The sequence below is a fragment of the Phoca vitulina genome, unplaced genomic scaffold, assembly GCF_004348235.1.
Source record: "Phoca vitulina isolate PV1807 unplaced genomic scaffold, GSC_HSeal_1.0 scaffold11, whole genome shotgun sequence".
Classification (NCBI taxonomy): Eukaryota; Metazoa; Chordata; class Mammalia; order Carnivora; family Phocidae; genus Phoca; species Phoca vitulina.
In genome coordinates this window covers 7,984,737-8,006,873 of record NW_022589714.1, presented here as the reverse complement: position 1 = coordinate 8,006,873, position 22,137 = coordinate 7,984,737, and the positions used below count along the sequence as shown (strand labels likewise).

The 22,137-nt window shown below is 36.5% G+C and overlaps 2 protein-coding genes across 4 annotated transcripts in view; one reads left to right on the top strand and one right to left on the bottom strand.

The window, feature by feature from the left end:
- UBE3D (ubiquitin protein ligase E3D) overlaps positions 1-22,137 on the bottom strand; it is a 154,865-nt gene that overhangs the window by 113,740 nt on the left and 18,988 nt on the right. For all 3 annotated transcript variants that reach the window (XM_032409376.1, XM_032409379.1, XM_032409377.1), the window contains exons 4-6: positions 16,293-16,524; positions 8,862-8,931; positions 775-844 (exon numbers count right to left, since the gene is read on the bottom strand). In XM_032409376.1, coding sequence (XP_032265267.1) covers positions 775-844; positions 8,862-8,931; positions 16,293-16,524 — 372 coding nt within the window. The remainder of the gene's footprint in view (positions 1-774; positions 845-8,861; positions 8,932-16,292; positions 16,525-22,137) is intronic.
- LOC116635439 (60S ribosomal protein L17-like) lies at positions 11,676-12,263 on the top strand. The gene has a single exon (XM_032409380.1). The coding sequence runs from the start codon at positions 11,689-11,691 to the stop codon at positions 12,241-12,243; it is 555 nt and encodes a 184-aa protein (XP_032265271.1). The 5' UTR covers positions 11,676-11,688; the 3' UTR covers positions 12,244-12,263.

Genomic DNA, 22,137 nt, shown 5'->3' with positions numbered 1-22,137 from the left:
AACACACTTCCCACCCCAAACCTAACTATTCCTCTTGGCTGAATAAAAAAATACTGTATTAGTCAAGTCAATATTCCATTTGTGCTGTAGCACATTAAACAGTGAGTAAGTTAAAAAAGAAGGAGAGATATTTCCTCCCAAACATTAGACAGTATTAAATACAATGTCTTCCATTTGCATCCCCTCAAAGAGTCAGAGCTGAGGCACAGAATCAAAGTATTTACAGAAGGATAAATTTTAAGGTTATATTCAGATTGCCATAATTTTTAGATATCCATAAATAAACTGAAAGACATACTATAGTTAACTTCTGTTTGCAAACTAAAAAGATTCAAAGAGAGAAAACGCTAACAGATTTAGTGGCTAAGTAACTTTTTTTTTTTAAAACACAGGAGTCATTTGAAAACTGACTCATGTTTCAAATTTTAAATGTCAAATTAATTCCAGAAATAATTATTCAAAAACCTATTGATGATTAAGTTATAAGACCTTGATTATCTGACAAATAGAAGCACAAAAAACTTTCAGATTTAGAAGATTTATATCATGAGCACATTTATTTATGCCACTATGTAATAAACAAACCATAAATGAATCCTCAAGTCTTTTATATGTGTGGTTTGGTTCAACTGTCTAAAAGCCTTTTTCGAAGGTTTTTATTTTTCTTTTCCAAATAAAGAAAGGTATAAATAAAAATGAATTCCCAAATAATCAATTGTACCTATCATTCTCCACATTTGAAATTACAGAATAAATTTAATTTGCTGTTTGTACCTTGGTATGATGGAAAAATTTCTTTCAGACGGCTGAATAATTATCTCTGTTATATAAAACTTGGTGGTTTCTAGAAACAAAAATAAGAAAACTTAAAATCTCCTTGTTGCACTAACATTTTTATGGTGGGCATGTTGGTCCTAATTACAACATTCCAAACTAAATATTTCATACACATACTGGTAAAATTCACATTCAGTAAAAATTTTCCCAAAATGACTTAGTGTAAGACACCAACACATTGATGACTACAAGGAGAGCATCCTGAGACTTGGGAGGGCCTGGTGTTTTAGAAGACATGCCCCAAGTGAATATTGGCACAACGACACTCTGTTCACACGCATGAAAGGTTAGAAAATCAGCCACATTACAGCCACAGCCCACTTATGTAGAAACTAGTCATTTGATTTCCCCATTTCTATAGTCTTAAACCTAGGAGTCACTGGAAAAGGCTTTTGAATCATGGTGTCCCAAAGCCCATGCAAAGATGCTGTAAACCTCTTATTAGTATTTCCCAGAATCTCACCGAGTCTATTAATGTACAATTCCCAACAAATCTGGTTATCTAATTACTTAGTTTACAGAAACATTTAAACAGTAAACTAAGTATCTTACAGAAATGAATATAAACATAACCATTCTGAATTTTTTAAGAAATCCATGAAAAATGTTTCTTTTCACTAGTAATGAAGGAAATACAAATTAAAAGGAGATATTCTTTAGCATCAAATAAATATTTGTAAATGACAAAATGCAGCAATGAAGAAGATATGGAGAAATGGGTATACTTGTTCACATATTGCTATCAGAACTGCAAATGACACATTTCTGGAAAGCCACTTGATGAAGACCTTAAAAATATTCTGATGCCAATCATTAAACACCTAAGAATTTATCTCAATGAAATATTCATGTCTATAAAAATTTATCTATAAATATGCTCATATTAATTAAACTGAAAACAAATTGTCTAAAAATTGAGAATGGTTGGGCTAAACAATTATACATTTAGGCAAGAGAATTCCATGCAATAATTAAGAATGGTGTGCCAAACAATTCTGAATTAAGATGGAAAGTTATTCTCAGTACATTTTCTGAAAATGTTTTCAATTGCTCAACACACAAAAAAAGGCAGAAAAAATCAATAGTTTAACAGAGTATTACATATCTAGAGCCATGATGATCAAGTTATCTATTTCTCCTTTAAGTTCAATTTTTCATTTTACTATTTTGAAATCATGTTACTAGATGCAGAATTGAACCTTTTAACATTATGAAGTGATCCTTTTTATCCCAGCTGCTGTTAAACTATAATTTGATTCTACTATTTTAATCCTACAAGGTATTATTACTGCTTTATGCAGTTAGCATCCACTTAATATTCTTCCACGTATTTACCACTGTCTTTACCAATCCTTCTTAAGCTTAGACCCTCTATCTGGGATCATTTTCTTCTATTCTCTACAGGTAGAATTCTATTCTTCCACAAGTATAATTTCTTTTAATAAAAAACCAAACCACTAGAAATGAATTATTCTAGTTTTTGTCAGAAAATATCTTTGTCTTGATTCTTTCATATAGAACATTTTCACCATATAAAATCCTAGGTTAAGTTTTTAACCTTTGTGCTCATTGACACTATCAATCCATTGTCTTCAAACTTCCATTATTATTGCTCCTTTGAAAGTGATCTGTCATTTTTCTTCAATTGTTTTTAGGATTTTCTGGTTTTTGTTTGTTTTGCAGTATCATTCTGTATGTCTCGCTATAAACTTATTTATCTTACTTGGGTCTCATTTAATTAGAATTCATTGGACCTCCTCAATCTGTTGCTTACTGTTTTCCATCACTTTTGTAAAATTCTTAGCAATTGTCTCTTCAAATATTGCCATGCTCCCTTATATTTCTTTTCCTTCTAGAAGTCTGACTAAACATATGTTAGAGTATGGTGGTTCTTCAAAAAGTTAAAAATAGAACTACCCTATGATTCAGCAATTGCACTACTAGGTATTTACCCAAAGAATAAAAAAAAATACTAATTCAAAGTGATACGTGCACACTGATGTTTATAGCAGCATTATCAACAATAGCCAAATTATGGAAAGAGCCCAAATGTCCATTGACTGATGAATGGTGGTGTGTATATATACATACACACAACACACACACACACACACACACACACACACACACACACACACTGGACTATTACTCAGCCATAAAAAGAATGAAACCTTGCCATTCACAACAATGTGGATGGAGCTAAGTAAGTCAGACAAAGACAAATACCATATGATTTCACTCATATGTGAATTTAAGTAACAAAACAAATGGGGGCGCCTGGGTGGCTCAGTCAGTTAAGCATCAGACTCTTGATTTTGGCTCAGGTCATGATCTCAGGGTTGTGAGATCAAGCCCTGAATCTGACTTGGTGCTGGGTGTGGAGCCTGCTTAAGATTCTCTTCCTCTCCCTCTACCCTTCCCCACCCCCACCCCACTCTCTCTCTCTCTCTCTTAAAAAAAAAAAAAAATCATAGAAGGAAAAAAGAGAGAGGAAAAACAAGAAACAGACTCTTAACTACAGAGAACAAACTGATGGTTATCAGGGGGAGGTGGGTGGGGGGATGGGTTAAATAGGTGATGGGGATTACGGAGTACACTTATTGAATGATCACCAGGTGTTGTTATGTAAGTGCTGAATCACTAAACTGTACACTTGAAACTAGTATTACAGTTTATGTTAAGTGGAATTCAAATAAAAACTAAAAAAACAAAAAGCATAGGTTAGATCTTCTCGGTGTATGTTTTATGTCTCCCTCTCTCCTATATTTTTTGCCTTCTTGTCTCTCTGTGCTAGATTACAGATTTTTCTTCTCATCTATCTTCTATTCATTAATTCTTTCTCCAAGTTGTACCTAATCTGCCATTAAATCATCCACTAAATTCTAAATTTCTGTTACATATTTTTTAGAAATTCTATTGTTGATCTTTTCCAAATATGCTTGCTCTTGTTTCCTTTGCCTTTTGATACCTTCAAACCTCTCATATTGTTCAATAGACGAAAGCACGATTGCTCTAGTTTACATCTGATAATTCTAGTAGCGAAGTCTGTTTCTGTTGTTTCTGTTTTTGTTAGTTCTTGTTGAAGGAAGTCTAGTTTACTTGTGTGCTTATTTGTCTTTGGTTGTATGGGGAACACTGTACTTGACAAATTATTTGTGGGCGTGTGAGTTTTACAATGAAGGTATTTTACTCCAGAGGTGATTTACATCTGATTTTGCCAGGCATATGGGTGTTATAGCTAGTCCAAGACAGACTAACCAAGTTTAAGACTTGAAATTCCTTAAAGTGCCAAAGGATTGATACCTATCCGTAATTCCACGTTCACAGTAAGGGTATGGCTCTTTTTTTTTTTTTTTTTTTAATTTTTTTTATTGTTATGTTAATCCCCATACATTACATCATTAGTTTTAGATATAGTGTTCCATGATTCATTGTTTGTGCATAACACCCAGTGCTCCATGCAGAACGTGCCCTCCTCAATACCCATCACCAGGCTAACCCATCCTCCCAACCCCCTCCCCTCTAGAACCCTCAGTTTGTTTTTCAGAGTCCATCGTCTCTCATGGTTCTTCTCCCCGAGGGTATGGCTCTTTAGGGTCCCAAATTTTTGTGCAGAGTCGTCCACTAGGTTCCTTTTTTGTGTAGTCTTTATGTCCTTACTTCTCAAAGCAATCAAAATAATTTTAGAGAAGTGGCATATTGCAGGGAAAAGGTGGCTTCAATTTTGTGCTAACCTTTGAGTTTGCTCTTGTGGTAATTTACCCATATATTTTCTATTTATCTTGATCTTCATTCCTTCCTGTGGATTCCAACCACCATTTGGTATCTTTCACTTCAGTCTGAGGAACTTTCTTTAGCATTTTTTGTAGAGAAGATCTGCTAATAATGCATAACTTCCATCTATTATATGAAAATGCTCTTATTTTGCCTTCATTTTTGAAGGACAGTTTTGCTGGATATAGAATTGTTAGTTGACAGGTTTTTTTCTTCTTTCTTCCCCCCCCCCCCCGAATTTTGAATATCTCATTTTAGTGTCTTCACTATTTCTGCAAAATGTCAGCTTTAATTGTATCAGGAAGTCCCTGTATGTGATGTTCCATTTTTCTCTTGTACTTTCAAGATTCTCTCTTCATCTTTGGCTTTTATCAGTTTAACTACAATGTGCCTGGTGAAGTGCTCTGTGTGTTTATCCTACCTTTCACTGCAATTCTTGAATCTAAGAGTTAATATTTTTCAGCAAATTTGCCAAGATTTCAGCCATTGTTTTCTACAAATACTTTTTCCTGAGTTATTTTTTTCTTCTTACCTCTGAGATTCCATTTACACATTAACTGAAACATCTGATATTGTCCCACAAATCTCCGAGGTCCTGTCCATTTTGATTCAGACTTTTTCTCTCTGTTCTTTGCATTGGCTAATTTCTATTAATATACCTTCAAGTTCAATGATTTTTTCTTCTTCAGTCATCACAAATATGTAGTTTAGCTGATCTAGTGAATTTTTTAGATACTGTACTTTTCAGCTCTGTAATTACCAATAGTTCTCTCTCTCAAGTTTCCAATTTGTTGAGATTTGCCATTAGTTCACTGAAGAGTTTTTTTCCCCCTTTTAATTCTTAGCCATATTTATAATAGCCACTTTAACATCTTTGTCTACTAAATCTAATGTTCGTGCTTACTCAGTACCTGTTTGCTGAGTCCTGCTTTTGGGTATCAATCACTCTTTTCTGTTTCTTTGCAAGTCTAATAATTTCTAAACAGAAGTAGGACACTGTATGTAATATAATGTTGCTATTCTGGATTTTGTTTTGTTCTTTTAAGGGTTGTTGGTTTATAATAGTCAATTAACTAGCCTGGACTCAAACTATGAAATATATCTTCCCACAGCATGTAGCTGCTAATGTTTCTGCTCAGTTTTATTTTGCTTAGCCTGGCTCCCTAGAAACTATTCACTATACCTGCAGAGTTTAGCTGTCAGCAAATCTGGGGAGAGGTTTTGCTCAAATACCTCAAGCCATTAAGGCTCCTACCTTCTGCTGCCCAATTGCGTATAGATTGAGAAATGAAATCAAACACATGGGAAACGTGCAGGTCTCCCGAGCTTTTAATTCTTATTGGACTCTCCGGCATCTATTGTGTGCATTTAACAGTCAGCCAGAGCTATGTGAAGAAGTTATCATCTCAGCCCATCCCCCTCTTGCTTCCAAAATCTCCCTCTTAAATTTCTAGTTTCTCCTTTGCCTCTTGTACCTTATAATGACTATGATACCATGGAAATGTTCCCTTTCTTGTTCAGCCTTCTGTTTTCCTGCAGTGCATAACTGCTTCCTTTTTCATGTGTTTAGTTTTCCAAGCACCTTTAGCTAATTCCTTCCATACGATAAAATGGCTTATCTCAAGATTGTTATGTCTGGTCAAACAAACCGAAGAATGTATCAGTTCATCTTGTAACTGAAAAAATGTTTATTGCAATCTTCTCTCCTTTGCTTCAATCTAGGCTCTTATTCCCTGGGCCTGCCTGTGTGTCCCTCACCCTAGGATTCCCTTATCTGTGTTAGATAATCTGTTTCCCAAATCCCATGTCTTCTCTCTAAAGGTTAAATCCTTAGGTTTGGTGAGGTATATCCTATGGTACATTCCTAAGGAAAATATACATTTGAGGTCTGTGTTTTGAGACACTGCATTTCCAAAACTGTATGTGTTATCTTCATACTTGATTGATAGTTTGACTGTGATAGAATCTTTTCCCTTCTAAATTATGAAGGCATTACTTCACCATCTTCTAGATTTCAACAATGCTGTTAAGAGTTCAGTGTTATTCTAATTCCTGATCTTTTGTATACTACTTGCTTTTTTTCCTCCAGAAACTTCTTCCTTGGTGTTCAGAAATTACTCAATGATACAGCTTTGAGTAGCTTCCCTGCCATCCCATTAGTCCTACTGGACATGTAGTGGGCCCTTTCAGTTGAGAAACTGAAGCCCTAGCTCTGGAAAATAGCCTTGCGATGTTTTTTTAGTATTTCTGTTCTTTGATAATTTCCTAAACTCTGTTGTCTCTAGTCTGTCTTTCTAGAATTTCTATTAGCTAGATGTTGAATATCCTAAAAGTCTCCATTCATTCATTCATTCAACAAATATTTACTGGGTACCCACTATATTTAGTGCTGAGGTTACAGTGATAAATGAGATAGACAATCTCTCTATCCTCAGGAAATTTACATGATGATTTTTTTCCCTATAATTCCTTTCCAATTTTCAATCTCTGAATTTTGGTTCTGATTTATGAGAGAAGACAGTTCCCTAATTTATTTTCTAGTCCTATGATTAGGTTTTTTAGGCAATCACATCTTTCAGTCTACATTCTTTGAATTATGGGGGCAATATTATTCCATTTCTTTAAGAACATTATTTTTGTTAAAGATTTGCTTCTGTTTTATACATATGTCTTTCTTCTCAGTGCCTTTATTCTGTTTACCTCATTATTTATTTACTTCAGTCTCTTTTATAGTTGGAGGTTTGCTCAAATACTTGTTGATTCTCATCAATCCATTCATATTTAAGTGTAAGGTAATAAATGCTGACAGGAAACTCTCAGGTGTAGGTACAAGGCTTGTTGACTCTAGGATGGCTGAATCTCATTTTACTGTGGAAAGACACTTACGAATCAGTGTCTGCACATCTCTTCTCTGGTTGGTATTCTTCCATTTTCCAAGAAAAGAGTCGTCTAATCTCCTGCCTTGGGAGTATAAGCAAGTTGTAAATAGAGGAGGAATCTTAGTTGTCTTACAGCTCCATATAAAAATTTTGAATTAATCATCCTTCCTCCAGTCCCTTGTCTCAGACTGCTTTCCCTGTTACCTGCTGCCTCCAAATTCTGAGCAGACCAGCTCTGAGGCTCTACAGTGAGTACTGGCTCACTCCTCACTCAGAGGATCTGCAGACACTGAGGCTTCAACTTCCTCCATACTGCCAAGCGTGTTCCCACACCTCTCAGCTTTACAGCTTCCAAAAGAGTCTGCTTATACCTCTTGTTTACATCACTGTTGCTTCCTCTCCATTTTTCTTTCTCTGTGGATGTACATCTTTTTTATTCCTTAACTGACATTTTAACTGGCCTTCAGGGAGAAGAGAAAAGAATAAAAAAAAATCAATTCACCTAATTTGACTAGAAGCCTTAACATTTTCTAAGTTGTTGCTTAGAGCACTGGCTTTCATTCTCCAAAACGATGTTGAAGGTGGCATCCTTTACCCCTACTCATTCTTCCTTTTCTGTTCACTCTGAGCAAGTTAACTACTTACAATATTCTGATAATTTTAAAATACAAACCAAAAAGACCGCCATCTGCCTTCTCTTAGGTTAGCTTCACTTAAATCACATCTTCTAGTTAATTATATTAAAAACAATTATTAATCAACCACAAAGCTAATGCAGTGTATTGTAGCTCTCCATTTTTTAAACCTTATCTTTAAATAATGATGCAATTTAATTATCAGGATTTTATTATATTTCAAAGTGGTATAACAGACTTTACATAAACATAATGAACAGGATTGGGAAAAGAACAAGGAACAGAGTACAAAACTCAGAATGTGGTTTCTTCCATTTCAACCCCCAGCCCTAACATAGAGCCCTGAGGCAGAGGGCAGCCAAGAAAACTTCTTCATCGTCTTTAGCAACCAACAATTCTGATTGAGGAGTTGTACTGAGAAAAAAGCTCCGCTATGCTTTAGGACAGACCCAGGTACAAACTTTATACTATTGCTTTATATCCACAGAGAGGATATGAAATATTGAAAATGACCCAACTTCTTAATGCTTAAAATGCAATACTATGTACTTACAAAGGTCAAAATACACAAACTTCTTGGCATATTAGATGATATGTTAGCTGATTTCTATTTTAAAAATCATCAATTCTACAACATATATTAGTTACCTTTCATATAGATTTCCTATAAAATCTCCTTCTACTCTTTTTTAACAAGAAGGCAATCATTTTGGCTTTTTTATTATGAAATTCTTACCTGATGACATGGTCTCTCCCAACATTACCTTGCAACGCTTACAAATTACTTTGGTATTTGCCTTTGGTTTCTGTAGAACAGAAAAATGTCATTTAAATGTCATTCAGCTTTTCTTAAAAGGAATATATAATTTTAACATAGTCTCTAGAGTATACATTGAACTTTACATTTTATTTTGCCCTCTACTAAATACTGGGAACACATTTAGCTTGTATGCATAATTCACATGCACAGAGATCTTTTTTTTTTTCAAATCTAAAGAAAGAATAATGAACAGACTGATTTTTCCAAACTTAGCCACTTCTTGATAATCTAACTGTTGTAAATAATTTGAACAGGAAGCACCTTACATTTCTAAAAAGCACTTCCAAACAACCATTACCATTTAGGATAGACAGACGGTGGACAACAAAGGCAGAGAGAGTAGGTGACTTGTCCCAATTCATGTTTCTAGAAAACAGGAGAATCAAAACCTGGAGCCATTATTTTGACTCCAAGTCCAGTGTAACTTATGTAAAAGTAATCTATGATTCATAACCACTCATCAGAAGTCAAAAATATTTAACCCATTCATCTAATTCTAGTTTTCCACTAAGATATGCATTTTAACTGGAAAAACCGGAAAGTGTTCTGAGACAAATTCCTGACGCATTCTTAAACTTCAAAAATCCAAATTCATTCATTTGGGATACAGATTAAATGGCTAGCATCCATCTAATCATTAAGCAAACAAACAAACAAAAATGTTCTCTTACATTCAGAGAACAGATTGGTGGTTACCAGAGGCAGGGGATGGGGTGGTAAAAATGGGTGAAGGGGGTCAAAAGGTATAAACTTCCAGTTACAGAACATGGAAGTCATGGGGATGTAATGTACAGCATGGCAACTATAGTTAATAATACTGTATTATATATTTAAAGTTGCTAAGAGTAGATCTTAAAAGTTCTCATCACAAGAAAAAAGATTTGTTGTTATGTATGGTAATGGATGTCAACTAGACTTATTATGGTGAATATTTTGCAATACATACAAATATCGAATCATTATATACCTAAAAGTAATATAATGTTATATGTCAGTTATACCTCAAGTTAAAAAAAACTTACTGATTTGTAGTTTTTTTATAAGAGGTTATGTTATAAGCAATAGCATGGTGGCTAAGAGCCCTGAGTCTGGGCCAGACTTCCTAAGTTTCAATCCCAGCCCTGTTATTTACTACACACATGACCTTGAGCAAGTTGATTAACCTGGTTTGGTTTCCTCATCTGTAAAAGGGAGTTAATAGTAGTGCTTAACTCATAGTGTTGTTTATTAGGATTTAAAAAGGAGTATTATAAAGCACTGTCCTGGGTACATGGTAACTACTAAGTGGATGTTACATAAACAAAATATACTTTTGGCACACATCATTCAAGATAGGCTGAAAACCCATACCTTCCCAAAAGGGACCAACTTTTGTCTTTTACTGGACAGCCATTCTGTATTAAGAATCTACCAAAAAAAAATGTTTTTTTTTACATCCATAGCAGTATCTTTGTTAAAGCCCTTCAACATTCCTCTAACAAAGATACACTGCAACATGGCAGAAGTCACATAAAAGTGGGCAGGGAGAAGGAATTTCTGCAACTCTGGCCATCTCTTCTGGGAAACCACAGAATAGAGTGCTGGTCTAAGTAAGGAATGAGTGCCTTTCTGATGTGGGATAACGTATGTATTGATCTAAAGAATCTTAACTGATTAAGTTTGAGTACAATTACATTTTCCTTAGCATTAATCACTACTTCCTAAAAAACTACATAAGAGGCACATTTAAACGGAGTTCCATGGATGTGCTCCTAGTAACTGATAGAGCTGGTATTTTAATCTAGATCCCTTCGATGCTAAACCTTGTGCTTCTATGTCCACAATAGCCAAACTATGGAATGAGCCCAGATGTCCCTCAACAGATGAACGGATAAAGATGTGGTATACATATACAATTGAATACTACTCAGCCAACAACAACAAAAATGAAATCTTGCCATTTGCAATGACATGGATGGAACTAGAGGGTATTAAGCTAAGCAAAATAAGTCAATCAGAGAAAGACAATTATCATATGATCTCATTCATATGTGGGATTTAAGAAACAAAACAGAGGATCATAGGGGAAGAGAGGAAAAAATAAAACAAGACAAAATCAGAGAGGGAGAAAAACCATAAGAGACTCTTAATCATTGGAAACCAACTGAGGGCTGCTGGAGGGGAGGGGGGTGGGAGGATGGGGTAATTGGGTGATGGACATTAAGGAGGGCACGTGACATAATGAGCACTGGGTATTATATAAGATTGATGAATCACTGAACTCTATCTCTGAAACTAATAATATATTATATGTTAATTAATTTAATTTAAATTAAAACAAATTTTAAAAACAATAAAACTTGTGCTTCTAAGCACTATGTCAAGTGTTTTCCAAACTAATTCATAGAATCAGTTCAATTGGTTACAGCCTGCATTTTTTTTTAAAAAAGATGAAACAGAGGGGCACCTGGGTGGCTCAGTGGGTTAAGCATCTAACTCTTGATTTAGGCTCAGGTCATGATCCCAGGGTCATGAGATCAAGCCCCGTGTCAGGCTCTGCGCTGGGCATGGAGCCTGCTTAAGAGTTTCTCTCTCCCTCACCCTCTGCCATGCTGGCTCTCTTTCTCTCTAAAAATAAAAAAATAATAAAAATAAAATAAAAAGATGAAATAGAAATATCACAGTACTTTAAACACAGTGTAAGTACTACTTCAAGAAACTTTTACTTGCTCTTCCCCTAAATGGCCTGAGGTGACCTCTGAAAATGGTTCGCCATTCGCTTGACCCAGAAAACCCTATGAAATCATGTAAATCAAGAGGTTCAAATCTTCGTGTTCACTTTAAGAACACACGTGAAACTGCCCAGGCCATCAAGGGTATGCATATCCGAAAAGCCACCAAGTATCTGAAAGACGTCACTTTACAGAAGCAGTGTGTGCCATTCCGTCACTACAATGGTGGAGTTGGTAGGTGTGCCCAGGCCAAACAGTTGGGCTGGACACAGGGTCGGTGGCCCAAGAAGAATGCTGAATTTTTACTGCACATGCTTAAAAATGCAGAGAGTAATGCTGAACTTAAGGGTTTAGATGTTGATTCTCTGGTCATTGAGCACATCCAGGTGAACAAAGCCCCCAAGATGCAGCGTAGAACGTACAGGGCTCATGGTCGGATTAACCCATACATGAGCTCTCCCTGCCACATTGGGATGATCCTTACTGAAAAAGAGCAGATTGTTCCTAAACCAGAAGAGGAGGTTGCACGGAAGAAAAAGATATCCCAGGAGGAACTGAAGAAACAAAAACTTATGGCCCGGGAGTAAATTCTGCAGAATAAATGCAAATAAAAAAAATTTAAAAAAAAAGAAACTTTTACTTGACATGTGTTCATGTGTGTGCAGTGTTATCAGATCTTGATATAAAAAATGTATTTCTGGGGCACGTGGGTGGCTCAGTCGGTTAAGCGTCTGCCTTTGGCTAACGTCATGATCTCAGGATCCTAGGATGGAGCCCCGTGTTGGGCTCCCTGCACAGTGAGGAGTCTGCTTCTCCCTCTCCCTCTGCCCCTCTGCTTGTGCTCTCTCTCTCAAACGAATAAATAAAATCTTTAAAAAAATATGTATTTCTTACTTTAAGTAGAGGTCAAAAAAAGTCAAAGCCACAGACATAGAAACGAAGGCAGGTGATAATCTGTTCAGGTGTAGGCAAGGATATAGGAAGAAGACAGCTCAGAAAGCAGGTATGCTCAACTGTAAATTTGGGCATTTTCACGCTTTCTTACAATAAAATCGATCTGTATAGCTCCAAACTGGTAGTAAAGACACTTTTTAAAGGATCTATTTTATACAAGTTAAATCAAACCACCTTCATTAAATCTTACCAAAAACAAAAGGCTTTACTAAAAACTAATACCGGGTATTGGAGTAGCAATGGTTGAGAAGAAGAAATTTTTCTATTCAAAGCAGAGAATTTTTCATCAGGTGCTCTGTTACATATTTCATTTATAATTGCTCTTACAGCACATTTTGCTTTATCTTTCAATGAAACAGGAAAAGTGGTATTTGTTGGTTTAAAAAAAAAAAAAGGAGTCTACCTTTCCAAGATACTGGTAATCAGGATTTTAAAATGTGATCAATAAAAAGCAAATTATCTCAAACAACCAAATATGTGTATTTTGATTCAAACAAATGGACAGTAGAAGGGACCTTTAATATAATTGGTAAAATCTGTATATGGCCTGTATTTTATCAAGTAATAACTGTTCATTTTGTCAAATGCGAAATGACACTGTGGCTATTTAAAAAAGAAAAATCCATATGGGATAAAATGACATAAAGTCTGGGATTTGCTTTAAAGCACTCCAGCAGGGGGGAGGGGAGGGAATTAAAGGGACAGATGAAGCCTATTTTATGAATCAAGATGATTGGTACACTGAAGTTCACAATTCTTTCCTTTTTACATTTGTGAGTGTTTACAAAGTTCAACACATTATTCTAAGAAAATTAAAAAAAAAAAACAACCCAGCCTTATGGATTTAACAAAACAAATGACTAAAAATCAATAAATTATTGCCAAGTACCCCAGGAAAGAAAAAAAAAAGTAAAGCTGTTAGTCACACTGTGATATAATCAAAGTTCAATTTCGTTTGTTCCTTAAAAGATAGGGTGAAGTTACAGTGTGACCATACTTTCTAAGTCTAGAATACTATTATGAATCTTATAAAAGGGTGAGGTGCCATCTTTATCATGCTATTATAAGATGCTGGTAGACGCAAAAAAGAGCATGAAACAATAAATGCAAGAAATAAGGAAATCTTCAGGAGGTATCTTTTGAAAACAAAAGGTATATACCGCCACTTTTTTTTTTTAAAGATTTTATTTATTTATTTGACAGAGAGAGTCAGAACGAGAGAGGGAACACAAGCAGGGGGAGCGGGAGAAGGAGAAGCAGGCTTCCCGCTGAGCAGGGAGCCTGATGTGGGGCTTGATCCCAGGAATCATGACCTGAGCCGAAGGCAGACGCTTAGCGACTGAGCCACCCAGGCGCCCCTATATACTGCCACATTAACAGGCACAAATAACATCTGTACACTCAAAAGGGGTTTTGAGGGAAAGAAACAAGTGTTGGATTTTGTTTGTTTATGCTATTCTTAAAATCAGGCCTTTTTAATTAAAATCTTATAGCATTCGAAATTTTGTTTAAAGAGAAACTCTGTTTCGTAATGCATTTCTCTTGACCGATGCTTAAAGGAAATAATAAAGCAAGTTGTGCGATGAAGCAGCCTAACAGTGTGGGAACTCGACAGAGCAAACATCAAAGAAAGACCCTGTTGTGGACTAATTAAATCAATATATCTGAGAGACGGCACCACTGCTCAGAGATGTGGATTAGCCTCCTGTCCTCGTTTCTATTTCCCTTTGTGTTGTTTCAATTTCTAAGGACCCCTGATACTGTCTCGCCAAAAAAATGTTTCCCAAGAGATACCATTAGGATGCTGTGTCACCATGTGACATTTCAAAACCCTGCTAGATGGCTAGACTTGTTGATATGAGAAATAGGTTTTCAATAGCACAGGGCAGCCTTGTTCCCACAGGAGCCTTGAGAGCACTGTTTAAGCAGTCCCTCCAAATATATGTTACTATTTTGGTCACAGGCATACTCTTTCAATGGCTGCAATATGCAATTAAAGAGAACTTCCATCTAGGCTAACTTGGAAACAATCTTGTCAAAGCAGCTTGTCATGACAGGAGTTTCCCACAGTCTCCTTGATACTAAACACCATAATGTCTGAATATAAAGGGTCTTCCTTTAATGCACAGGATGGCTGCTCACAATTGAGAGAAATTCTTGTAAATGGCATCATATAACTGATAAAGACATAAATGTGAAGAATATATTTCCATATAGAGTGCAGAATTTATCTAAAAAGGGAAACTCATGGTCTCTCTTATTTAATCTTTCTCCTCTCCTCTTCCATTCACACATTGCAAATATTTTAAAAATTTATAGCTTAGGGGCGCCTGGGTGGCTCAGTCGTTAAGTGTCTGCCTTCAGCTCAGGTCATGATCCCGGAGTCCTGGGATAGAGCCCTGCATCGGGCTCCCTGCTCGGCGGGAAGCCTGCTTCTCCCTCTCTCACTCCCCCTGCTTGTGTTCCTTCTCTCACTGTGTCTCTCTCTATCAAATAAATAAAATCTTAAAAAAAAAAAAAAAAATTTATAGCTTAATCGCAAGAATGAAAGTTAAAATACATAGAACAGTACAGTATTAGTCTACAAATTTAGATTAAAATATGATTTTAACATAACCATTTTAAACATAACAGATTTATATTAACTTCTTACCATTTATTTTTGAAAACTATACAAGGATAAAGTACTATAATTTTAAACGAACCATATTTAGGTAAAGGGATGGGTGTTTATGGTGAGAGATAAGGCACTTAAATAATTCTGATAACGTCAATCTTTGATGAACTTCCTTAATCTACCCTCAAAATATAAAACAGTTCTAAAAACTAACTTACAACCTGAGAGCTGCCCAACTATTGCACATTTCCTGCGGTGGTTCAGTTTTTGTTACAAAAATTAAATGAATTTTAAATGAAATTTAATGTACAATGCTTTTATTCCTACCGATAATCAGATGTTAAAATGAAGATTCTCTGGCAATGATTTTCTTTACTTTTTAAATCACATCTGTATTGACCTGCCATCAGGAGAATGATTTCTCACAAGGGCCAAGTCAATGCCATTGATTTTCTTTTAGAGTAAGGTAAAGCACTTGTTCTCTGAAGTGAAAGGAAACTTCTTTCTCCCTAAATCGACTTCTATAGCAAGAGGCACCTGACCTCACATTGTTTACCACCAACTTGGAATCGCAGCACAAGCTTCATTTCCACATTTTGACTCCTTCGTTTTCTCTGTTTCCTTAAATGGCATCTGCTTTTACGACATCAGCAGAAGTCTTAACAATGGGCAGACACGGGGAAATACCTAGGCCTAACTGTACAGTACTTATCTTGGAATAAAAGAACACTTTTAATTTAAATCAGACTATATAGATTATGGTATATTGTCCTAAAAACAAGAAAGTAGGGCATTTTGGTTTGTAAAATGGCAACATTCCCAATTCTATGCATGAAAAAGTCGTCTTTCTCTTCTTTCTGCAGCCGCTTAAGCTGTTCTGGTCTAAAGCCATATGCTCTTGCTCTATCAACAGAGCAGAGCAGAGCTGGTGAATAGAGGCAGTTGAAAATCACGGATTTTGGTCCTTAGAACAGTCTGTGTAGCATGCTTTAATTAAGAGAAGATAGGAGAAACCACTTTTTAAGCCAACCCCAAATTAGCATTTATTTTGAAAAGGTATTTTACCAGTTTAAAATGGTTCTCAGAAGAAGGACAGTGTGTCTCCATTGGGGCTAGTTCAGGTCTTGGCTGCCATAAATCACTTCTTAAATTTACCAAGAAGAAAGAGTCTCCAATAAAACAGTCATTCTCTTGTGGATGAAGTGGCTTATTAGCAAAGGGGTCAGGATGACAACACCATTCTTCAACTAGAGCTCCCCAGTTCTCACTCGGCAATGGGAGCACCCTGAGGAGCTTCCTAGTAGAGAGAGGAAAAACAATTTTTTTTTAAATTTTATTTTATTAAGAAGTCAAACTCTCACTCTTTGCAGATGATAGGAAAAACGATTTTTTAAAGAATAAAATGGAAATGTAGCATTTTCTTAATTAAATCAGCATGAAAGATGAAAGAAACTCATTAGCTACATTGTCTGCAATGATAAATTTCCCCCCAGATTACAAAAGTAATATATACTTATTTATGATCGGCAGTTTGAAAATGTATAAAGGTATAAAGGAAATAAAAATCATCCTTTCCTTACCATCCAAAGACAGGTAACTATTTTGTAAATGATGGGATATTTCCTCGCAATCCTTTCAAGAAACATAGTTATACCCATGTACACAGTCCGGGATCAGAAGATATACACAAACTGTACCTTGCTTTCACTGTTTATTTAGTTCTATTATGATTCTTAATGATTCCATTCTATTCCTTAGGCTTGCCAGTTAACTTTTATTTTTTTAAAGATTTTATTTATTTATTTGACAGAGAGAGACACAGCGAGAGAGGGAACACATGCAGGGGCAGAGGGAGAGGGAGAAGCAGGTTTCCCGCAGAGCAGGGAGCCTGATGCGGGGCTCGATCCCAGGACCCTGGGATCATGACCTGAGCTGAAGGCAGACGCTTAACGACCGAGCCACCCAGGCGCCCCAAGGCTTGCCAGTTAACTTTTAGATCATTCCCTCACTGGTGGATATTCAGGTTTTGAGTTTTTTGGTATCAACAACCCTGTGATGAACCTTCCTATTAAAAAACTTGTATACATACCTGATTATGTCCTTGGGAAAAATATCTTGCAAGAGTAAGACCACAATCACAAATGATATCCATATTTTAAAACCCCACACATATTGGCAAACTGCTTTTCAGAAAGGCTATATGAATCTCTAATTCTTCTACTTACCTTCTTCAGAATTGAATACTATCACTTTTCCATGTAAGGGGTGAAAATATTCTCCATATATACCGTTTTAATTGGCAACTCTTTAATTACTAGTGAGATTGAACTGGATTTCATATTTATTGACCAGCGTGTTTCTTCTGTGAGTTGTGATCAGTGACTATTTTCCAATGAGGTATTAGTATGTTCTTACTAATTTTTAAAAGTATATTCTATCTTAAGAATATTGCCCTTTATCAATCATCTGTGACAAATACCTTTTCAGTGTTACTGCCCTTTAATTTGGTTTGTCTTAAATTTCAAATTACCTAACCCTTTCTTCTGTGATTTCTCCCATTAATTATTTTGCAATAAACTTTTTATTTGGGAGTAATTTTAAATTTACAGAAAAGTTAAAAAATAGTACAGACAGTCCTCATATACACTCCACCCAGCTTTCTCTAAGGTTAACATCTTATATAACCATGGAAGATTTGTCAAAACTACAAACTTTATCTGGATTTCCCTAGTTTTTCCATTAATGTCCTTTTTTTCCTTTGACCTAGGAACCAATTCAAGATAACACACTGCCGTTAGTCATCATGTTTCCCTAGTCTCCTTTAGTCTGCTACATTTTCTTAGTCTGTCCTTATTTTTTAGGACCTTGAAATTTTTGAAGAGCAGTGGTCTGGTGTTTCACAGAATATCCCTCAATTTAAGTTTGTCTGATGCTTTCTCAAGATTAGACTGGGGTTATGGGTTTGGGAAAGAATACCACAGAAGTGAACTGACCTTCTCAGCACATCTTATCAGAGGGTACACTCAATCAATATGACTTATCACTGGTGCTGTTACACTTGCACATTTGGCCAGGGTGGTATCTACCGGGTTTCTCCACCAATAAAGCTACTATCCCTCCCTTTGCATACTCTATTCCTTGGAAGTGAATCACTAAGCCCAGATCACACTCAAGGGGAAAGAAATTGAGCTCCACTCTACTATTATTTTTTATGCTTAAAAGAGCCTTATAATTAAGTAGACCCTTATATTTGCTACCAGTTTTTTTTTTCAATGGTTTCATTTTTTTTCTGGACAAGAGATACCTCGGACTTTATGAGAAGAAAAGCTAAACATGATTTACCTCTATTCTACTCTAAATTAGGGAGATCCGTAGTCTAAGAGAAGAAGAAACATGGGCAGGATGATGAGAAACTTCAAAATAATTAATCCTGAGAAAAACTGAGAATAAAAACATGTTCATGGTCTTCCTAATGCCCCTGAGCAGTGTGAATGCTTAAAAGCAGCCTTTTAATACTTGCACACCTCTGTTCCTATGCACAGAAACATGTGCTAAGAGTCAACTGTATTTGATTACAGACCTGTTTATGCCACTTATACCTTATTTTAGTTACATAATTTCATAGTGTGTAAACAAAGGAAATATGAATTGCTATTCCCCTGAAACTAAAGATTTCAGACTAAAATGAAAGCCAGTTGTAAAAAAAAAAAAAAAAAATTAACTGGTAAGACATGGGAGATACAATTACAGAACATTGGAAAAAGGGAGGAAGAGTAAAAATCTAGAAGAACTCTACAATTCCACTGCTTTAAGACTGTGTTACTTCTCATTCCATTTAAGAAAACACAAACTAGAAATTGTAGACAATGAATTTTGGATGAAATACCTGATAATAAAAAAAAGCTACTCAACAGTGGAGTCATGTTCAACAAAAAGATATTGGTTCTGTAATAAAATATTAGTAAATTAATCTACATTTGCATGTTTTAAGTTAAAATATTTGAGATGCAAATGTATTATTTTTTAACGATTTCCCCCATGTTAGCCCTTTTTCTTTGATCTCCTCAACTATAAGTCTCATAAAAAGACTCTTAACTACAAAGAACAAACTGATGGTTACCAGAGGGGAGGGGAGTAAGGGGATGGGTTAAGTAGGTGATGGGGATTGTTGTGATGAGCACCGGGTGTTGTAGGGAAGTGTTGAATCACTACATTGTACATTTGAAACTAATATTACACTGTATGCTAGCTAACTGAAATTTAAATAAAAACAAACAAACAAAAAAAAGAACCACCAATAAGGAAATGACAGGTGAACACACCACTTTCTCCCACTGGAGTCTCTGGACGGGAACTGTGGAAGCAGGTCTTTGAGCAGCATCTCCATTACCACCTCACCCAGCTTCTCAAGTATCAGCCCAAAGCCAAGACCCGCCACAGGCCTCTGCCCAGTAATTCTGGACCCACCAGCAACAACAAACCCAGGGAACCCTCAAACATTCCACCTGGAGTCCTGCCAGCAAGTGCACTCATGGATTGGTCGACTATTTGATCAGGGATAGGGGAGGGGCATTTGTAAATATAATGTGATTCCCTCTATTACTGTTTAATGGTCATTCTTCTAGATCTCTTTCTTACTGTTCTTACATCAATATAAAAGTAAAATATACTAAAATGTGTCCATCTTTTTTTTTTAAAAAAAAAAGGCAATTACAATATGGAAGAGAGTAGACATTTAATTTATAAATCCAGAGGACAAAGTTAGGAAGAAGAAAGGCTGATTTTGGTTTAACATAAGGAACAACTTTCTCTTTCAAATTAGGAAATGTTCACTAATAGCATCACTGAAGCTGCTGAGCCTGTTTAAGATATTAAGTGATTCTTTCAATATCCATTTTCTAAAAGTCTTCTATGAAGCAGGCACTCTGTTGACACAAAATATTAATACACACAGTTCCCCCTCTCAAGGTACTCAGGGTTCTAGTAGGAGATATAGACCTATGAGCAAATAATAAAACCTTATAAAATAAATATAATAAATGTTCATAACAAAGTAATGGTTCTAAATCCAAAGGGGGCTGGTTAGACCCCCCTGAAAATTTAAGAAAAGTTTTCGCCCTTTCTTCAAATATACATTCCCACATGCACACAAAATCTGCATATTACTTCAGGGAATTCATGAATTCACAAAACCAACCCACAAATTCAGGGCAATAAATACAAAGTGCTAAGGGAGTAGAGTGGACATGGATTTCAGAGAAGTAATACCTGAGCTGACCTTTGAAGGAAAAATAGTTCTTCTGACAATAAAAGGAATTAAGGGTATCATGGGGTGGGGGAGTTAACAATATAAAGATGAGGACCATATTCCTAGTGTCTGGCACAGTGCCTGACTCAGTATAAGTTCTTAAATATTTGTTAAAGGAATGAATAAGCACATTTTGATAACTATAACACATGAGGCCCCTGGTTGGGTCTGTCTCATACTGGGATGAAAGGGTTAACAAACCTTTCCCCTTGCTGCTTGAGAATCTTACCTTTGATTTAACCACGGAGCTCTGTTGCCCTGGAAACCAGGTAGATGGTAGGCAAGAATTATATCGCTAGGCAACATCGCTTATGGTAAAAATGAACCCTGACCGGTAAACTGCATCTGGACTGAAAGGAAGTATGAGTGAGCTGCAAATACCTGATGAGGGTGCCATGCTTGGGACTTGCCTGAATGCAGTCCTTTGCAAGGAACCCTAGAAACTATGCCAAAGAATTGTTACAAGAGATACGGGCTGCTTAGGTCATGAGGCTTCTTCTCAGGGTAGCTCCCGCACCTGCTTGATTATGGATCTTGAGCTTTGTACCTGGAACTGTGTCACATGGGAAGACAAGAGTCCCCCAACAGGTATGTGAGCTGTCACTTGCCTCAACTGCAGCAGGACCCCTGCTGAGAGGAACTCTTGATGCTGCCCTGCTGGCAAGCTGGCAAGAAATGTGGCCTATGGTAGTATTGTGAGCCTGCAGATTTTATTTATTTATTTGAGATAGAGAGTGAGAGAGAGCACGAGGAGGGGGAGGGGCAGAGGGAGAGGGAGAAGCAGACTCCCTGCTGAGCCTGACACGGGGCTCAATCCCAGGACCCCAGGATCATGACCTGAGCTGAAGGCAGATGCTTAACCGACTGAGCCACCTAGACGCCCTGTGAGTCTGCATATTTAACTGAATTTCACAAGACCTCCGGTGGGCACTACACACACTTTATTCCGTTTAATGCTTACTACAACTTTGTGAGGTAAGAATTTCTATTCGCCTGCTACAGAGGAGGAAAGATAGGCTCAGAAATGTTAAATATCTGTATAAGTTCACAGAACCAGAGGTGATGAATAAAAGCAGGATCTTAACCCAGGTCTTTCGGGCTCCAAAACTGAATTCTTTCCGTTGGAATATGTTCCCTCCCCTGACAATGCAGAACATCAGAAAAGGAGACTGGGAAGGTGGGATGGTGGCAAACTGTGTGGGGTGTTACATGCCAAACTAAGGGGTAGGGACTGGTTTCTATAGATAGGTGGAAAGCATTACAGAATTTTAAGCAGGGAAGCAAGAGGTCAGGTTTGAATTTTTACAAAGAAGCAAGTAAGAGTACCTGTTTAGAGTGGGAGGCAGGCCTAAATAGGCTCCTAAATCTTCTCCATCACTAAGATTCTCTATCTCTTGACATTCTGCAGGTAGTGCCAATGAACAGAGCCTCAATACAGTGTAAAAGGCACCCATGCCAAAATCTCACACACAATCACAGAAATGAAACTGCACCAAGACTGACAGAAATATGGGAGACTTGATGCATACTAGCACAAAATGTGATATTTCAAACTGAACTTGACCCCATATCACAGTGAATAAAAGCTTTATTATATCCCAT